This window comes from Oncorhynchus masou, chromosome 6 (genome assembly GCF_036934945.1).
Source record: "Oncorhynchus masou masou isolate Uvic2021 chromosome 6, UVic_Omas_1.1, whole genome shotgun sequence".
In the NCBI taxonomy this organism is placed as follows: Eukaryota; Metazoa; Chordata; class Actinopteri; order Salmoniformes; family Salmonidae; genus Oncorhynchus; species Oncorhynchus masou.
Window position 1 is genome coordinate 77961022 of NC_088217.1, and position 18679 is coordinate 77979700.

The 18679-nt window shown below is 48.3% G+C and overlaps 1 protein-coding gene across 1 annotated transcript in view; it reads left to right on the forward strand.

The window, feature by feature from the left end:
* Positions 1 to 18679, forward strand: part of LOC135541704 (glutamate receptor ionotropic, NMDA 3B-like) — an 83464-nt gene that overhangs the window by 41385 nt on the left and 23400 nt on the right. Inside the window, 7 exon segments of the mRNA XM_064968016.1 lie at positions 7245 to 7756; positions 7860 to 8011; positions 9728 to 9847; positions 10032 to 10167; positions 10443 to 10543; positions 10830 to 10976; positions 11473 to 11618. Of these exon segments, the coding sequence (XP_064824088.1) occupies positions 7245 to 7756; positions 7860 to 8011; positions 9728 to 9847; positions 10032 to 10167; positions 10443 to 10543; positions 10830 to 10976; positions 11473 to 11618 (1314 nt within the window).

Genomic DNA, 18679 nt, shown 5'->3' on the forward strand with positions numbered 1-18679 from the left:
TCTTGTGTCCTTTAACCATTTGTACATTGTTAAAACACTGTATATATATAATATGACATTTGTAAGGTCTTTATTGTTTTGAAACTTCTGTATGTGTAATGTTTACTGTTAATTTTTATTGTTTTTCACTTTATATATTATCGACATCACTTGCTTTGGCAATGTTAGCACGTTTCCCATGCCACTAAAGCCCTTGAATTGAATTTAATTGAAATTGAATAGAGAGAGAGGGGGGTGGAGAGAGGACAGAGAGTGTCAGGACCCGGTTGCGAACCTGGGTCTCCGGAGTGAGAAACAGTCACTTAACCAACTGAGCCACGAATAGTCAGCAGAACCCAGAAGATGAGGCAGACACAGCAGTACTTAAGACGGTGTATTTAATAAAGTAAAAAGGAGAAGTCCTTAAATACAAAAATGGAAAATCCAAAAGGTGGTAGGAATAGCACAAAAAAGCCTCAAGAGACACTCAAAAACAAAAACAGAATTCCACAAGAGCATCCACCGGAATCGACAGGAAAACACAGAACACTAGGGCTGGGTGCTAACATACAAACACAGAGCACAGAACTGAGGGAAACTAAGGGTTTAAATACAATCAGGGGAAAAACGAGGTACAGGTGCAAATAATAATGGGGAACAAGGGAAAAAACATAAGGTCAAAAAGCACAATGGGGGCATCTAGTGACCAAAACCCGGAACAACCCTGGCCAAATCCTGACAGAATCCCCCCCCTAGGAACGGCTCCTGACGTTCCTACCAGCTCTCTCAGGGTGGAGGGCCCTGAGCTGACAAATGAGGTCAGGATCCAGGATGTCTTTGGCAGGAACCCAGGAGCGCTCCTCGGGACCGTAGCCTTCCCAGTCCACCAGATACTGCCAGGACCGCTGCACCCGGCGGGAATCCAGTATCCGATGGACGGTATAAGCCGGCTGGCCTCCAATGACACGAGGCGGAGGGGGAGGTCTGTCTGCCGGGACAAGGGGAGAAAAAACAACAGGTTTTAACAATGAAATGTGAAATGTGGGATTAATCTTAAGGGATCTGGGTAAGTGTAGGCGATAAGAAACTGGGTTAACTCTCCTGGCAACCTTGAAGGGACCGATGTATTTTTGGGACAGCTTGCGAGACTCCACCCGTAGAGGTAAGTTTCTCGTGGAGAGCCAGACTCTCTGGCCGGGGCGCAGGGTAGGCCCGGGACGGCGACGTCTGTTGGCTTGTTGTTGGTACCTCTGTGAGGAACGCATAAGATTAAGACGGGTCTTCCTCCACATAAGCCGACAGCGTCTGACGAACTTCAAGGCTGAAGGCACTCTGACTTCTGCCTCCTGGTCCGGGAACAATGGAGGAGCATAGCCAAACTGACACTCGTGCGGGGACATACCAGTGGAGGAGGAGCGCAAGGTGTTGTGCGCGTATTCGGCCCAAACAATAAAGGATGACCATGTGGACGGGTTGTCACGAGTCATACATCGGAGGGTGGTTTCCAGCTCTTGATTCATCCTCTCTGTTTGGCCGTTGGACTCCGGATGGTACCCTGAAGATAGACTGGCAGAAGCCCCCATGAGTTGGCAGAAGGCCTTCCAAAACCTTGAGGCGAACTGGGGACCTCTGTCAGAAACCATATCTTGAGGAATGCCGAAGACTCGGAACACATGATTAATTACCAACTCAGCCGTTTCCTTGGCAGAAGGTAACTTAGTCAGAGGGACGAACCTGGCCGCCTTTGAAAACCTGTCGATTATGACTAGGATAGTAGTATTGCCATGGGATGGAGGAAGTCCAGTAATGAAGTCCAATGAGATATGGGACCAGGGTCTGTGGGGAACAGGTAAAGGGTGAAGGAGTCCTTGAGGGCGGAGGTGAGAAGATTTGCCCTGGCAGCACACGGGACAGGCATTGACGAAAGTGGCAACGTCTTCTCTTATGGTAGGCCACCAGAACTTACGCTGGATGAACTCCAAGGTGCGACCTACGCCCGGATGACAGGTGAGGCGAGAGGAGTGCCCCCACAGAAGGACCTGAGTCCTCACTGCCTTGGGGACAAACAACCGATTGGCAGGATCTCCTTTCGGGTCCGGTTCGCTAGCTTGAGCACGTCTCACGGTATCCTCAACTTGCCACGAGATCGGAGCCACAATCTTAGCAGCAGGAAGGACAGGCATGTCCGTGTCATCTCGAATGGCAGGAGCGTAGACTCGGGACAGGGCATCCGGTTTGAGATTCTTCGACCCGGGCCGATAGGTGAGGATAAACTGGAATCGATTGAAGAAAAGAGACCATCTAGCTTGTCTAGAGTTCAACCGCTTCACCTGCTGGATATACTCCAGATTTTTGTGGTCCGTAAGCACTTGAAACGGGTGAGAAGCCCCCTCGATCCAGTGTCTCCATTCCTTCAATGCCATCTTAACCGCTAGGAGTTCACGATCCCCCACATCGTAGTTCCTCTCAGTCGGGGTAAGCTGGTGTGAGAAGAAAGCGCACGGATGAAGCTTCTTGTCTTCACCCCTCTGAGACAGGACAGCTCCAACACCAACCTCTGATGCGTCTACCTCCACCACAAATGGTTCATCCGTAGTCGGTAGTATCAGGATGGGAGCAGAGAGAACGCGCTGCTTGAGTCCTTGGAAGGCCTTCTCAGCTTCTCTTCCCCACAAAAACCTTGCATTGCCACCCTTGGTTAAAGCTGAGAGAGGGGCTGCCACCAAGCTGAAGTTCTTGATGAACTTGCGGTAAAAGTTTGTGAAGCCCAGGAAACGCTGAACTTCCTTAACGGATTTGGGGGTGGGCCAATCCGCTACCACCCCTACCTTCCTGGGGTCCATTTGGACTCGACCGGGTTCCACTACAAATCCCAGGAATTGTACTCGGGATGAATGGAATTCACATTTTTCCGGCTTAACGTACAGATGGCTGTCCAGGAGGCGTTTGAGTACTTGTCTGACATGCTTAGTGTGTTCTTGAAGGGAGCTCGAAAAGATGAGGATGTCATCCAAGTAAACGAACACAAATATGTTAAGCATATCCCTAAGCACATCGTTTATGAGCGCTTGGAACACCGCTGGGGCGTTGGTCAGGCCGAAGGGCATCACCAAGTATTCATAGTGACCAGCAGGCGTGTTGAAAGCGGTCTTCCACTCGTCACCAGGTCTGATCCGCACAAGATGGTATGCGTTCCGCAGGTCAAGCTTAGTGAAAACAACTGCTTCCTGGAGCAGCTCGAAGGCTGTGGCCATAAGGGGTAGCGGGTAACGGTTACGGACGGTTATGGCATTGAGTCCCCGGTAGTCGATGCAAGGACGTAATCCACCGTCTTTCTTGGCCACAAAGAAAAACCCTGCTCCCGCCGGGAGGTGGATGGACGCATGAGGCCTGCTTCCAGAGCGTCCTTGATGTAGGTATCCATAGCAGCTTGTTCGGGTGGAGATAGGGAAAAGATCCGACCCCTGGGGGGCAAGTGCCCGGAAACAGGTCGATGGGGCAATCGTAAGGTCTATGGGGTGGTAGCATGGTGGCCCTCTGTTTGCTAAACACCAGTTTGAGGTCATGGTAACACTCGGGAACTCGGGTCAGGTCGATGGATTCTAAAGACTCGGGAGTAGAACTCGGGAATTCTGGAAAATACAAGTAGCTTGGCACGTAGGACCCCACTGCTTGATAGTGCCCACAGACCAGTCGATGTGAGGGTTATGGCTGTGAAGCCAGGGGTATCCAAGGACGAGAGGGAACTCGGAACAGGAGATCAAATGAAAGTTCATCAATTCCTGGTGTTGTGAAACTGAAAGTCGCAAGGAGGTAGTGACAAGTCCAGATCCCAAAGGGCTTCCATCCAATGTAGTGACCCTCATGGGTTCACTTAGAGGTTCAGAGGGAACGCCATTCTCCTTCGCCCAGACACCATCCATGAAGTTACCTGCGGCTCCAGAGTCTACCAAGGCTTGAAGGTGAAGCTTGTGGTTGTCCCAGGAGAGGGTGACTGGAATGAGCAGACGGGAGTTGGACGGATGGGAGGAGGTTATGTTTCCCGTTACAGTTCCCCCCGGTCTGTACGGGACAGAGCGTTTCCCTGGAGCCCGGGACACGTGGAACGGAAATGGCCCGGTTTGCCGCAATATAGACAGCGTCGCTCCCTCATCCGGCGGTCTCTCTCAGCCTGGGAGATGCGTCCAATCTGCATGGGTTCCGATGGAGCCAGCGAGGATAAAGGTGGGGACTCGGAGCTGGGACTGATAGGGGCTAGAGGTCTACGGTTGAGTTCTCTCTCTCTCAGACGCTGGTCAATGCGTGAGGCCAACTTGATCAGGGACTCGAGATTGTCCGGTGGTTCCCGAGTGGCCAGTTCATCTTGGATAGTGTCGGAAAGGCCTTTCAGAAAGCACACCGTGAGCGCCTCGTTGTTCCAGCCACTCGCTGCTGCCACCGTGCGGAACTGGATGGCATAGTCCGTCACGCTGCGCCAACCTTGGTGGAGAGTCAGGAGCTGTTTGGCTGAGTCAGAACCACTGCTTGGGCCTTGAAACACTCGTTTGAATTCCTCAGCAAAGGCAGAGTAGCTGGCACAGCAGGAACTATGGGCATCCCACACAGCAGTAGCCCAGGCCAGGGCTTTTCCCGACAGCAGGGTGATGATATAAGCGATCTTAGACCGGTCGGTGGGAAACGACGAGGGTTGTAGCTCAAAGGAGAGAGAACATTGGGTGAGAAACCCTTTACAAGCACTTGGATCACCTGAGAACCGTTGGGGAGGTGGAAGACGAGGTTCAGCCAGGGGGTTAACTGCCATGGGTACGTGAATCTGAGGTACAGGGACGGGAACTGTTGCCGGGGTAAGACGATCAGATATTTGCTTAATGGAAGTCAGCATCTCCGACAGAAGATGAGAATGTCTAGCCATTAAGGCCTCTTGCTGAGCCAGGGCGGCTTCAGGGCGTTGGACAGTCTCCTGGTGGTGGGACAGCATGGCAAAAAGGTCCTGGGAACTGGCTGCCTCTGGGTTCATTTTTGGCTCTGTGTTTCTGTCAGGACCCGGTTGCGAATCTGGGTCTCCGGAGTGAGAAACAGTCACTTAACCAACTGAGCCACGAATAGTCAGCAGAACCAAGAAGATGAGGCAGACACAGCAGTACTTAAGACGGTGTATTTAATAAAGTAAAAAGGAGAAGTCCTTAAATACAAAAATGGCAAATCCAAAAGGTGGTAGGAATAGCACAAAAAAGCCTCAAGAGACACTCAAAAACAAAAACAGAATTCCACAAGAGCATCCACCGGAATCGACAGGAAAACACAGAACACTAGGGCTGGGTGCTAACATACAAACACAGAGCACAGAACTGAGGGAAACTAAGGGTTTAAATACAATCAGGGGAAACGAGGTACAGGTGCAAATAATAATGGGGAACAAGGGAAAAAACATAAGGTCAAAAAGCACAATGGGGGCATCTAGTGACCAAAACCCGGAACAACCCTGGCCAAATCCTGACAGAGAGATAGTACTTTAACCATTTGTACATTGTTACAACACTATCTATATATATATAATATGACATTTGTAATGTCTTTATTGTTTTGAAACTTCTGTATGTGTAATGTTTACTGTTAATTTTTATTGTTTATTTCACTTTTGTATATTATCTACCTCACTTGCTTTGGCAATGTTAACACATGTTTCCCATGCCAATAAGGCCAGTAAAGAATTGAATTAAAGAATTGAATTGAGTTGAGAGAGAGGGGAAGAGAGGACAGAGAGATAGAGATAGAAAGGGGGAGAGAGGACAGAGAGATAGAGAGAGGGGGGGGGTAAAGAGAGATAGAGAGAGAGAGGGGGAGAGAGATAGAGAGAGGGGGGTAAAGAGAGATAGAGAGAGAGAGGGGGAGAGAGATAGAGAGAGGGGGGGGGGGGGAGAGATAGAGAGATAGAGAGAGGGGGAGAGAGATAGAGAGAGAGAGGGGGAGAGAGATAGAGAGAGGGGGAGAGAGATAGAGAGAGAGGGGGAGAGAGATAGAGAGAGGGGGAGAGAGATAGAGAGAGAGAGGGGGAGAGAGGACAGAGAGATAGAGAGAGGGGGGTAAAGAGAGATAGAGAGAGAGGGGGAGAGAGATAGAGAGAGGGGGGGAGAGAGATAGAGAGAGGGGGGGAGAGAGATAGAGAGAGGGGGGGAGAGAGATAGAGAGAGGGGGGGAGAGAGATAGAGAGAGGGGGGGAGAGATGTCTGTAACCAGTCTGACATCTGATGAGTCAGTTGGGCTGTAAACACTCTATAGGTACATTGATATTCAGTGCAGAGTGGAGAGTAGAGGTGGGTTAACGACCTCAGTATTAATTCATAGTTTTAATGTTTCCTCCTCTGCTGTCAGAGTTAATGGAAGGAAGTCACCATCAGTCACACACACTGCAGTTACACACACACACACACACATGCACGCACGCACGCACGCACGCACATACAGCATGCATTTTGAAATGTAAAACAGTTTTAGGAGTTTTAATGAACCATTATAACTTCCAGACTTAACCCCATTATCCATGCATTGTTAATATTCAGAAGGTTCAACACCCAGGCATCACCCAACGATCAACCGATAACCTAAACATCGGCCAATGACTAACCAATGACCCAGACATCGCCCAACAATCCATGCATGGTTAAAATTCAGACGTCACCCAACGATCCCCGCACGCTTGGATCCCCAGAGCAGATATATGTGTGAGAGTTAATTGTGCGTACCAATGTATTCCATGGTAAAGCAGCGCTAGGATTGGGTGGAGACTGAGTGGAATAGTAATGATGGTGGGGCCAGATAGATAGAAACAACCACAATGAACTGCATTAACTCATAGAAATAAGAACACTCTCTCTGCGTGTGTGTGTTTTTATGTCTGTCTGTCTGACTGTGTGTGTGTGTGTGTGTGTGTGTGTGTGTGTGTGTGTGTGTGTGTGTGTGTGTGTGTGTGTGTGTGTGTGTGTGTGCGTGCGTGCGTGCGTGCGTGCGTGCGTGCGTGCGTGTGTGTGTGTGTGCTTGCATGCGTGCATGTGTGTGGGCAGATAGACAGAATTTCTCTCTCTACTGCATTAACTTAAAATAATGAGACTGACTGGAACAGCCAACCAATTATGACATCCAGCCAATCTGAAAGGACAGACTGGGTATCTGTGTCTGTCTACATGTTCAAACTTTCTCTCATTTTCTCTCTCTCTCTCTCTCTCTGTCTCTCTCTCTCACTCTCTTTGTCTCTCTCTCCTCTCCAGGTTCCTCTCCAACACGTCGTTCCAGGGTTCTACGGGCACGGTCCGTGTGGCACCTGCTCTTTCCCAGGTCCTCTCCTCCCAGCTGTACCACGTGTGGAGCCTGAAGAGAGGTCCTCTTGGCCAGCCGTCCTGGGTCACCGTGGCCCACTGGACCACCGGGCGCCTACAGCTGGACGAGGGGGTGTTGGGGCTGGGGGTCGGCGCTGGCCTGGGGCTAGGCCCAGGGAGGAGGACAGGGTCCGGGTCTGGGTTAGGGGTCCAGAGAGGGGATAGGGACAGAGACAACAGTCCTGGAGGGAGATGGAGGCCGGGGCTACAGATGGCGGGCCAGAGATTAAGGGTCGTGACCCTGGTGGAGCATCCCTTCGTGTTCACTAGAGAGGTGGATGAGGACGGGCTGTGTCCCGCTGGTCAGCTGTGTCTGGACCCGAGGACTAACCGCTCAGATCTACTGGACTCACTGTTCGGTCACCTGCACCAGACCAATACAACTACTACCACTACTGACCACAGTGAGTATACCTACAGTACACAATACCTACAGTACATCACTAGAGGACCAGTAGACCAGGACTGATCCTTCCTGTCCCTGTCCTGTCTTGACCACAACCCCAGACCCAACAGAGGACCTGCGGAAGTGTTGCTATGGTTATGTTATTGACCTGTTGGAGAAGCTGTCGGAGGACCTGATGTTCACCTTTGACCTTTACATCGTGGGAGACGGGAAGTATGGAGCAATGAGCAGCACTGGGAGTTGGTCCGGTCTGGTACGTCATCTACCCATCTACCTATCTATCTATCTACCTACAGTATCTATCTGTCCGGCTGTTTGTTTTCAATAGTTTTTTTGTATAATAATATACAGTGCCTTGCGAAAGTATTCAGCCCCCTTGAACTTTCCAACCTTTTGCCACATTTCAGGCTTCAAACATAAAGATATAAAACTGTATTTTTTTGTGAAGAATCAACAACAAGTGGGACACAATCATGAAGTGGAAGAACATTTATTGGATATTTCAAACTTTTTTAACAAATCAAAAACTGAAAAATTGGGCGTGCAAAATTATTCAGACCCCTTAAGTTAATACTTTGTAGCGCCACCTTTTGCTGCGATTACAGCTGTAAGTCGCTTGGGGTATGTCTCTATCAGTTTTGCACATCGAGGGACTGAATTTTTTTTCCCATTCCTCCTTGCAAAACAGCTCGAGCTCAGTGAGGTTGGATGGAGAGCATTTGTGAACAGCAGTTTTCAGTTCTTTCCACAGATTCTCGATTGGATTCAGGTCTGGACTTTGACTTGGCCATTCTAACACCTGGATATGTTTATTTTTGAACCATTCCATTGTAGATTTTGCTGTCCCTGCTGAAGAAAAGCAGGCCCAAACCATGATGCTGCCACCACCATGTTTGACAGTGGGTATGGTGTGTTCAGGGTGATGAGCTGTGTTGCTTTTACGCCAAACATAACGTTTTGCATTGTTGCCAAAAAGTTCAATTTTGGTTTCATCTGACCAGAGCACCTTCTTCCACATGTTTGGTGTGTCTCCCAGGTGGCTTGTGGCAAACTTTAAACGACACTTTTTATGGATATCTTTAAGAAACGGCTTTCTTCTTGCCACTCTTCCATAAAGGCCAGATTTGTGCAATATACGACTGATTGTTGTCCTATGGACAGAGTCTCCCACCTCAGCTGTAGATCTCTGCAGTTCATCCAGAGTGATCATGGGCCTCTTGGCTGCATCTCTGATCAGTCTTCTCCTTGTATGAGCTGAAAGTCTAGAGGGACGGCCAGGTCTTGGTAGATTTGCAGTGGTCTGATACTCCTTCCATTTCAATATTATCGCTTGCACAGTGCTCCTTGGGATGTTTAAAGCTTGGGAAATCTTTTTGTATCCAAATCCGGCTTTAAACTTCTTCACAACAGTATCTCGGACCTGCCTGGTGTGTTCCTTGTTCTTCATGATGCTCTCTGCGCTTTTAACTGACCTCTGAGACTATCACAGTGCAGGTGCATTTATACGGAGACTTGATTACACACAGGTGGATTGTATTTATCATCATTAGTCATTTAGGTCAACATTGGATCATTCAGAGATCCTCACTGAACTTCTGGAGAGAGTTTGCGTAAAGTAAAGTAAGTAAAGGGGCTGAATAATTTTGCACGCCCAATTCTTCCGTTTTTGATTTGTTAAAAAAGTTTGAAATATCCAATAAATGTCGTTCCACTTCATGATTGTGTCCCACTTGTTGTTGATTCTTCACAAAAAAATACAGTTTTATATCTTTATGTTTGAAGCCTGAAATGTGGCAAAAGGTCGCAAAGCTCAAGGGGGCCGAATACTTTCGCAAGGCACTGTTTATGATTGCATGCATATTTGACATGATTGTTTACCTAACCAAGAACAATGTTTGCAGAAGGATTGTTAAATGCATGTGAACAGTGTCTTCTGAAGGTTGTAGATGTTCCTGGTTTCTCATATTAGGTGGGAGACCTGCTGAGTGGAACAGCAGACATGGCTGTGACATCATTCTCCATCAACTCAGCCAGGAGCAGAGTTATAGACTTCACCTCTCCATTCTACTCTACCTCTCTGGGGATACTGGTGAGTGTGTGTGTGTGTGTGTGTGTGTGTGTGTGTGTGTGTGTGTGTGTGTGTGTGTGTGTGTGTGTGTGTGTGTGTGTGTGTGTGTGTGTGTGTGTGTGTGTGTGTGTGTGTGTGTGTGTGTGTGTGTGTGTGTGTGGACATACAGTTTATAATGTGTGTGTATGTGTGTCTTGACTCCAAGGTGCGTAGCCAAGACACATCCGCCCCTATTGGGGCCTTCATGTGGCCTCTCCATTGGTCCATGTGGGTGGGCATCTTCGTCACTCTTCATCTTACCGCACTCTTCCTCACCGTCTATGAGTGGAACAGTCCCTTTGGTGAGAAAACTAAAATACCATTTATGGCCTGTCATGTTATTAGTCTGTGACCTAAATCTCAGTGGATACTGCTATGACTTACAGCCATGTCATCATCTACACACACAGCTGTGGGTGGTTGGGACCTTTACAACTCTGTTTGTCATTGTGATCTGACACACACACACACACACACACACACACACACACACACACACACACACACACACACACACACACACACACACACACACACACACACACACACAGCTGACTCCTGTGTTGTGTTGATCCAGGTATGACTCCTCATGGCAGGAACAGACTCAGAGTGTTCTCCTACTCCTCAGCCCTCAACCTCTGCTACGCCATCCTGTTTGGACGCACTGTCGCTACTAAGGTACTGTGGGAGGGAGGAGGGAGGAATAATGGGAGGGAGGAGGGGGAAGGATAGATGGGGAGGTTTGAATAATCAAATTAACCAAATATGTCTCTCTCTCTCTCTCTCTCTCTCTCTCTCTCTCTCTCTCTCTCTCTCTCTCTCTCTCTCTCTCTCTCTCTCTGTCTTTCGCTCTCTCTCTATATCTCTCTACTCTTTCGCTCTCTCATCCTCCCCTCCCTCTTTCTCTCTCTCCATCCTTCCCCCACTCTTTCTCTCCCCCTCCCTCTCTCTCCCTCCTCTCCAGACTCCTAAGTGTTGGACCAGTAGGTTCCTGATGAACCTGTGGGCCATCTTCTGTCTGCTGGTGTTGTCCAGTTATACAGCTAACCTGGCTGCTGTCATGGTGGGGGAGAAAACCTTTGAACAGGTGTCTGGGATTCATGACGAGAAGGTATACACACACACACACACACAGCGGTGTGCACACACACAGGTAGGCATGTACGCACACATACATACACACATGCACGCACTTATAATCAAACACACACAAACACAAGTTACAATGTGGAAATGAACATGGCTGAATATGGCATAACAGACTGGATCAGTGATAGTTACAGTAGCTGATAGGATTCAGACTGAGTTAAATGTGTTCTCCTTGTAAATAAAAGGTGAGAGGCCCGTACACAGAATATTGCTGCTCCCAGCAGTGGTTTACTCCTGAAACCAAAAATACAATGTTTTAGCTTTGATACCTGTCAGTCATGACGAAGACTGTTGAAGTTGAAATATTGCAACATTCTCCCACTGGGGAGAAGCAATATTCTGTGTACGGGCCTCTCATTTCTTTATGTGGAATACTTCTTAATGTATTCTCCTTACCTTAAAATAATCCCCCTCTTCCTCCCTCCCCTCCCCCCCTCCCCCCCCCCCCCCCCCCCCAGCTGCACCACCCATCCCGTGGGTTCAGGTTTGGGACAGTCAGAGAGAGCTCTGCAGAGGACTACATGAGGAAGAGTTTCTCTGCTATGCATGACTACATGAGACGTTACAACCAACCCACCACACCAGACGGAGTGGACATGTTGAAGTAAGAGCCACACACAGTCTGTTGGCGAACCAACCAGTTACCCTGGTGTTGTGTTATGCTAAATTATTTCATTTACACTTAATTCCCCCACGTCTCCAGGCATTTACAGATTTTCTCAATCGCTTTGGCTCAATTCTCGAACGCTAATTATTATTTTTTTAAACAATAAGTTCAAATCTCTGAACAATTAGTTTCTTGTTCGCACCAGATTTGAATTTCTTATTCATTTAAGCAAATTGCACGTGTTTTGGCACGTGTGCCAAAGAGTAAGTACAATTGACAGCAATTTGCACAATAACTACATGTACATGACTTGCTGATCAAAACGGATGAGTTGATTCTCAGTGAAATGATCATACTCTTCACAACTTCTAACCATTCTTTCATCGTGTGAGCCATCACAGTCAAAATGATCCATTCAATGATCAAAATCAGTCAGACGTTCATGTATATTCCATAAATATCTATGACATGGAATGTGTGTGATGTCTGCAAAATGGGCAAATTGCCTGCCAGGTGACATAGTAATGAAATAGGAATCACAATCTTACCAATCAACCAATCAAGTTTGGAAGCATATATATGGAGCACAATCACAACCATTTTTGAACATCACAACCATGAACAGCAGCTACATGCTGGCGGAGGAGAAATAAGAAGATGTGTAAGGATGTGTGGTGGTGGTGGTGTTAGGGGAAGACACAATAGAGGAAGATGTAGAAGGCAAAGAGTAAGAGTCCCTGATGAAATCAGTGCCACAATTGTGGACCATGTCATAAACCATGGTGTTACAATGGAAGAGGCTGGTCAGAGAGTACAGCCTAATGTAAACAGGTCCACAGTGTTATAAACATGGTGTTACATGGCCTAATGTAAACAGGTCCACAGTGTTATAAACCATGGTGTTATAATGGAAGAGGCTGGTCAGAGAGTACAGCCTAATGTAAACAGGTCCACAGTGTTATAAACCATGGTGTTACAATGGAAGATAAGTACAGCCTAATGTAAACAGGTCCACAGTGTTATAAACCATGGTGTTACAATGGAAGAGGCTGGTCAGAGAGTACAGCCTAATGTAAACAGGTCCACAGTGTTATAAACCATGGTGTTACAATGGAAGAGGCTGGTCAGAGAGTACAGCCTAATGTAAACAGGTCCACAGTGTTATAAACCATGGTGTTACAATGGAAGAGGCTGGTCAGAGAGTACAGCCTAATGTAAACAGGTCCACAGTGTTATAAATGGTGTACAGCCTAATGTAAAAACAGTGTTATAAACCATGGTGTTATAATGGAAGAGGCTGGTCAGAGAATACAGCCTAATGTAAAAACAGTGTTATAAATCATGGTGTTACAATGGAAGAGGCTGTTCTTTACAGTGTTATTTGTTACGGCATCTCATTCACAACAATACAGCAACTGTTGTACAGGTAAATGAGAATCACAATATGTATGAGGAATATACAGTAATACAGTAATACAGTAATACAGTAATGCAGCACAATTTGAATGGAATATACTATCTGTAACATGATCTCTTTGTGAATCCTACATGTCATATGTAGGACTGCACAATGACCTCATGCTGGTGGCAGAGCAGCTCTACATGTCATATGTAGGACTGCACAATGACCTCATGCTGGTGGCAGAGCAGCTCTACATGTCATATGTAGGACTGCACAATGACCTCATGCTGGTGGCAGAGCAGCTCTACATGTCATATGTAGGACTGCACAATGACCTCATGCTGGTGGCAGAGCAGCTCTACATGTCATATGTAGGACTGCACAACGACCTCATGCTGGTGGCAGAGCAGCTCTACATGTCATATGTAGGACTCCACAACGACCTCATGCTGATGGCAGAGCAGCTCTACATGTCATATGTAGGACTGCACAACGACCTCATGCTGATGGCAGAGCAGCTCTACATGTCATATGTAGGACTCCACAACGACCTCATGCTGATGGCAGAGCAGCTCTACATGTCATATGTAGGACTCCACAATGACCTCATGCTGATGGCAGAGCAGCTCTACATGTCATATGTAGGACTGCACAATGACCTCATGCTGATGGCAGAGCAGCTCTACATGTTATATGTAGGACTCCACAATGACCTCATGCTGTCAGCTCTACATGTAGGACTCCACAATAACCTCATGCTGATGGCAGAGCAGCTCTACATGTTATATATAGGACTGCACAATGACCTCATGCTGATGGCAGAGCAGCTCTACATGTTATATGTAGGACTCCACAATGACCTCATGCTGATGGCAGAGCAGCTCTACATGTTATATGTAGGACTCCACAATGACCTCATGCTGATGGCAGAGCAGCTCTACATGTCATATATAGGACTGCACAATGACCTCAATGGCAGAGCAGCTCTCAATATATAGGACTGCACAATGACCTCATGTGGTGACAGAGCAGCTCTACATGTCATAGATAGGACTGCACAATGACCTCATGCTGATGACAGAGCAGCTCTACATGTCATGATAGGAAAAACCTCATGCTGATGGCAGAGCAGCTCTACATGTCATAAGGACTGACCTCATGCTTGGCAGAGCAGCTCTACATGTCATATGTAGGACTGCACAACGACCTCATGCTGATGGCAGAGCAGCTCTACATGTCATATGTAGGACTGCACAATGACCTCATGCTGATGACAGAGCAGCTCTACATGTCATATGTAGGACTGCACAACGACCTCATGCTGATGGCAGAGCAGCTCTACATGTCATATATAGGACTGCACAATGACCTCATGCTGATGGCAGAGCAGCTCTACATGTCATATATAGGACTGCACAATGACCTCATGCTGGTGACAGAGCAGCTCTACATGTCATATATAGGACTGCACAACGACCTCATGCTGATGGCAGAGCAGCTCTACATGTCATATGTAGGACTCCACAACGACCTCATGCTGGTGGCAGAGCAGCTCTACATGTCATATGTAGGACTGCACAACGACCTCATGCTGATGGCAGAGCAGCTCTACATGTCATATGTAGGACTGCACAATGACCTCATGCTGATGACAGAGCAGCTCTACATGTCATATGTAGGACTGCACAACGACCTCATGCTGATGGCAGAGCAGCTCTACATGTCATATGTAGGACTGCACAATGACCTCATGTGGCAGAGCAGCTCTACATGTCATATGTGCACAACGACCTCATGCTGAAGGCAGGACTGCAGACTGCACAATGACCTCATGCTGATGCAGATGCTCTACATGATAGGACTGCACAACGACCTCATGCTGATGGCAGAGCAGCTCTACATGTCATATGTAGGACTCCACAACGACCTCATGCTGGTGTCAGGGCAGCTCTACATGTCATATGTAGGACTGCACAACGACCTCATGCTGATGGCAGAGCAGCTCTACATGTCAAATGTAGGACTGCACAATGACCTCATGCTGATGACAGAGCAGCTCTACATGTCATATGTAGGACTGCACAACGACCTCATGCTGATGGCAGAGCAGCTCTACATGTCATAGGTAGGACTGCACTGACCTCATGCTGATGGCAGAGCAGCTCTACATGTCCAGGTAGGACTGCACTGACCTCATGCTGGTACAGAGCAGCTCTACATGTCAGGACTACGAGCTGTGGCAGAGCAGCTCTACATGTCATATGTAGGACTCCACAAGACCTCATGTGTGGCAGAGCAGCTCTACATGTCATATGTAGGACTGCACAACGACCTCATGTGATGGCAGAGCAGCTCTACATGTCATATGTAGGACTGCACTGACCTCATGCTTGTGGCAGAGCAGCTCTACATGTCATATGTAGGACTGCACAACGACCTCATGCTAGGCAGAGCAGTATGTCAGGTAGGAGCTGTGGTACCATGTATGTTCAGGTAGAGCTGTGTTCCACCAGTATGTCCAGGTAAGAGCAGCTACATGTCATATGTAGGACTCCCAAGTCATGCTTGGCAGAGCAGTAGATGACTGTGAGGACCAATGTATGTTCAGGTAGGAGCTGTGGACTCCACCAGTATGCTGTTCAGAGGTATGTTCATATGTAGCTCCACAACGTACCAGTCATGTTGGCAGAGCACCAGTATTCAGTTCAGGTACGAGCTGCAACATGTTACCAGTTGAATAGAGCTGTGTTACCAGTATGTTCAGGTAGAGCTGTGTTACCAGTATGTTCAGGTAGAGCTGTGGTACCAGTATGTTCAGGTAGAGCTGTGTTACCAGTATGTTCAGGTAGAGCTGTGGTACCAGTATGTTCAGGTAGAGCTGTGTTACCAGTATGTTCAGGTAGGAGCTGTGGTACCAGTATGTTCAGGTAGAGCTGTGTTACCAGTATGTTCAGGTAGAGCTGTGTTACCAGTATGTTCAGGTAGAGCTGTGTTACCAGTATGTTCAGGTAGAGCTGTGGTACCAGTATGTTCAGGTAGAGCTGTGTTACCAGTATGTTCAGGTAGGAGCTGTGGTACCAGTATGTTCAGGTAGGAGCTGTGTTACCAGTATGTTCAGGTAGGAGCTGTGGTACCAGTATGTTCAGGTAGGAGCTGTGGTACCAGTATGTTCAGGTAGGAGCTGTGGTACCAGTATGTTCAGGTAGAGCTGTGTTACCAGTATGTTCAGGTAGGAGCTGTGGTACCAGTATGTTCAGGTAGAGCTGTGTTACCAGTATGTTCAGGTAGAGCTGTGTTACCAGTATGTTCAGGTAGAGCTGTGTTACCAGTATGTTCAGGTAGAGCTGTGTTACCAGTATGTTCAGGTAGAGCTGTGTTACCAGTATGTTCAGGTAGGAGCTGTGGTACCAGGATGTCAGGTAGGAGCTGTGGTACCAGTATTTTCAGGTAGGAGCTGTGGTACCAGTATGTTCAGGTAGGAGCTGTGGTACCAGTATGTTCAGGTAGGAGCTGTGGTACCAGTATGTTCAGGTAGGAGCTGTGGTACCAGTATGTCCAGGTAGGAGCTGTGGTACCAGTATGTTCAGGTAGGAGCTGTTACCAGTACCAGGAACTATGTACCAATATGTCAGGGAGCGGTGGTACCAGTATGTTCAGGTAGGAGCTGTGGTACCAGTATGTCCAGGTAGGAGCTATGATACCAGTATGTCCAGGTAGGAGCTGTGGTACCAGTATGTTCAGGTAGGAGCTCTGGTACCAGTATGTTCAGGTAGGAGCTGTGGTACCAGTATGTCCAGGTAGGAGCTGTGGTACCAGTATGTCCAGGTAGGAGCTGTGGTACCAGTATGTCCAGGTAGGAGCTGTGGTACCAGTATGTCCAGGTAGGAGCTGTGGTACCAGTATGTCCAGGTAGGAGCTGTGGACCAGTATGTCCAGGTAGGAGCTGTGGTACCAGTATGTCCAGGTAGGAGCTGTGGTACCAGGATGTCCAGGTAGGAGCTGTGTTACCAGTATGTCCAGGTAGGAGCTGTGGTACCAGTATGTCCAGGTAGGAGCTGTGGTACCAGTATGTCCAGGTAGGAGCTGTGGTACCAGTATGTCCAGGTAGTAGCTGTGGTACCAGGATGTCCAGGTAGGAGATGTGGTACCAGGATGTCCAGGTAGGAGCTGTGGTACCAGGATGTCCAGGTAGGAGCTGTGGTACCAGGATGTCCAGGTAGGAGCTGTGGTATCAGGATGTCCAGGTAGGAGCTGTGTTATCAGTATGTCCAGGTAGGAGCTGTGGTACCAGGATGTCCAGGTAGGAGCTGTGGTACCAGGATGTCCAGGTAGGAGCTGTGGTACCAGGATGTCCAGGTAGGAGCTGTGGTATCAGGATGTCCAGGTAGGAGCTGTGTTATCAGTATGTCCAGGTAGGAGCTGTGGTACCAGTATGTCCAGGTAGGAGCTGTGGTACCAGTATGTCCTGGTAGGAGCTGTGGTACCAGTATGTTCAGGTAGGAGCTGTGGTACCAGTATGTCCAGGTAGGAGCTGTGGTACCAGTATGTCCAGGTAGGAGCTGTGGTACCAGTATGTCCAGGTAGGAGCTGTGGTACCAGTATGTCCAGGTAGGAGCTGTGGTACCAGTATGTTCAGGTAGGAGCTGTGGTACCAGTATGTTCAGGTAGGAGCTGTGGTACCAGTATGTCCAGGTAGGAGCTGTGGTACCAGTATGTCCAGGTAGGAGCTGTGGTACCAGGATGTCCAGGTAGGAGCTGTGGTATCAGTATGTCCAGGTAGGAGCTGTGGTACCAGTATGTTCAGGTAGGAGCTGTGGTATCAGTATGTTCAGGTAGGAGCTGTGGTACCAGGATGTCCACGTAGGAGCTGTGGTACCAGTATGTCCAGGTAGAAGCTGTGGTACCAGGATATCCAGGTAGGAGCTGTGGTACCAGGATGTCCATGTAGGAGCTGTGGTATCAGGATGTCCAGGTAGGAGCTGTGTTATCAGTATGTCCAGGTAGGAGCTGTGGTACCAGTATGTCCAGGTAGAAGCTGTGGTACCAGTATGTTCAGGTAGGAGATGTGGTACCAGTATGTCCAGGTAGGAGCTGTGGTACCAGGATGTCCAGGTAGTAGCTGTGGTACCAGGATGTTCAGGTAGGAACTATGTTACCAATATCTCCATGTAGGAGCTGTGGTACCAGTATGTTCAGGTAGGAGCTGTGGTACCAGTATGTCCAGGTAGGAGCTGTGGTACCAGGATATCCAGGTAGGAGCTGTGATACCAGGATGTCCAGGTAGGAGCTGTGGTACCAGGATGTCCAGGTAGGAGCGGTGGTACCAGTATGTCCAGGTAGAAGCTGTGGTACCAGTATGTCCAGGTAGGAGCTATGAGACCAGTATGTCCAGGTAGGAGCTGTGGTACCAGTATGTCCAGGTAGGAGCTGTGGTACCAGGATGTCCAGGTAGGAGCTGTGGTACCAGGATGTCCAGGTAGGAGCTGTGGTATCAGGATGTCCAGGTAGGAGCTGTGTTATCAGTATGTCCAGGTAGGAGCTGTGGTACCAGTATGTTCAGGTAGGAGCTGTGGTATCAGTATGTTCAGGTAGGAGCTGTGGTACCAGTATGTCCAGGTAGGAGCTGTGGTACCAGTATGTCCAGGTAGGAGCTGTG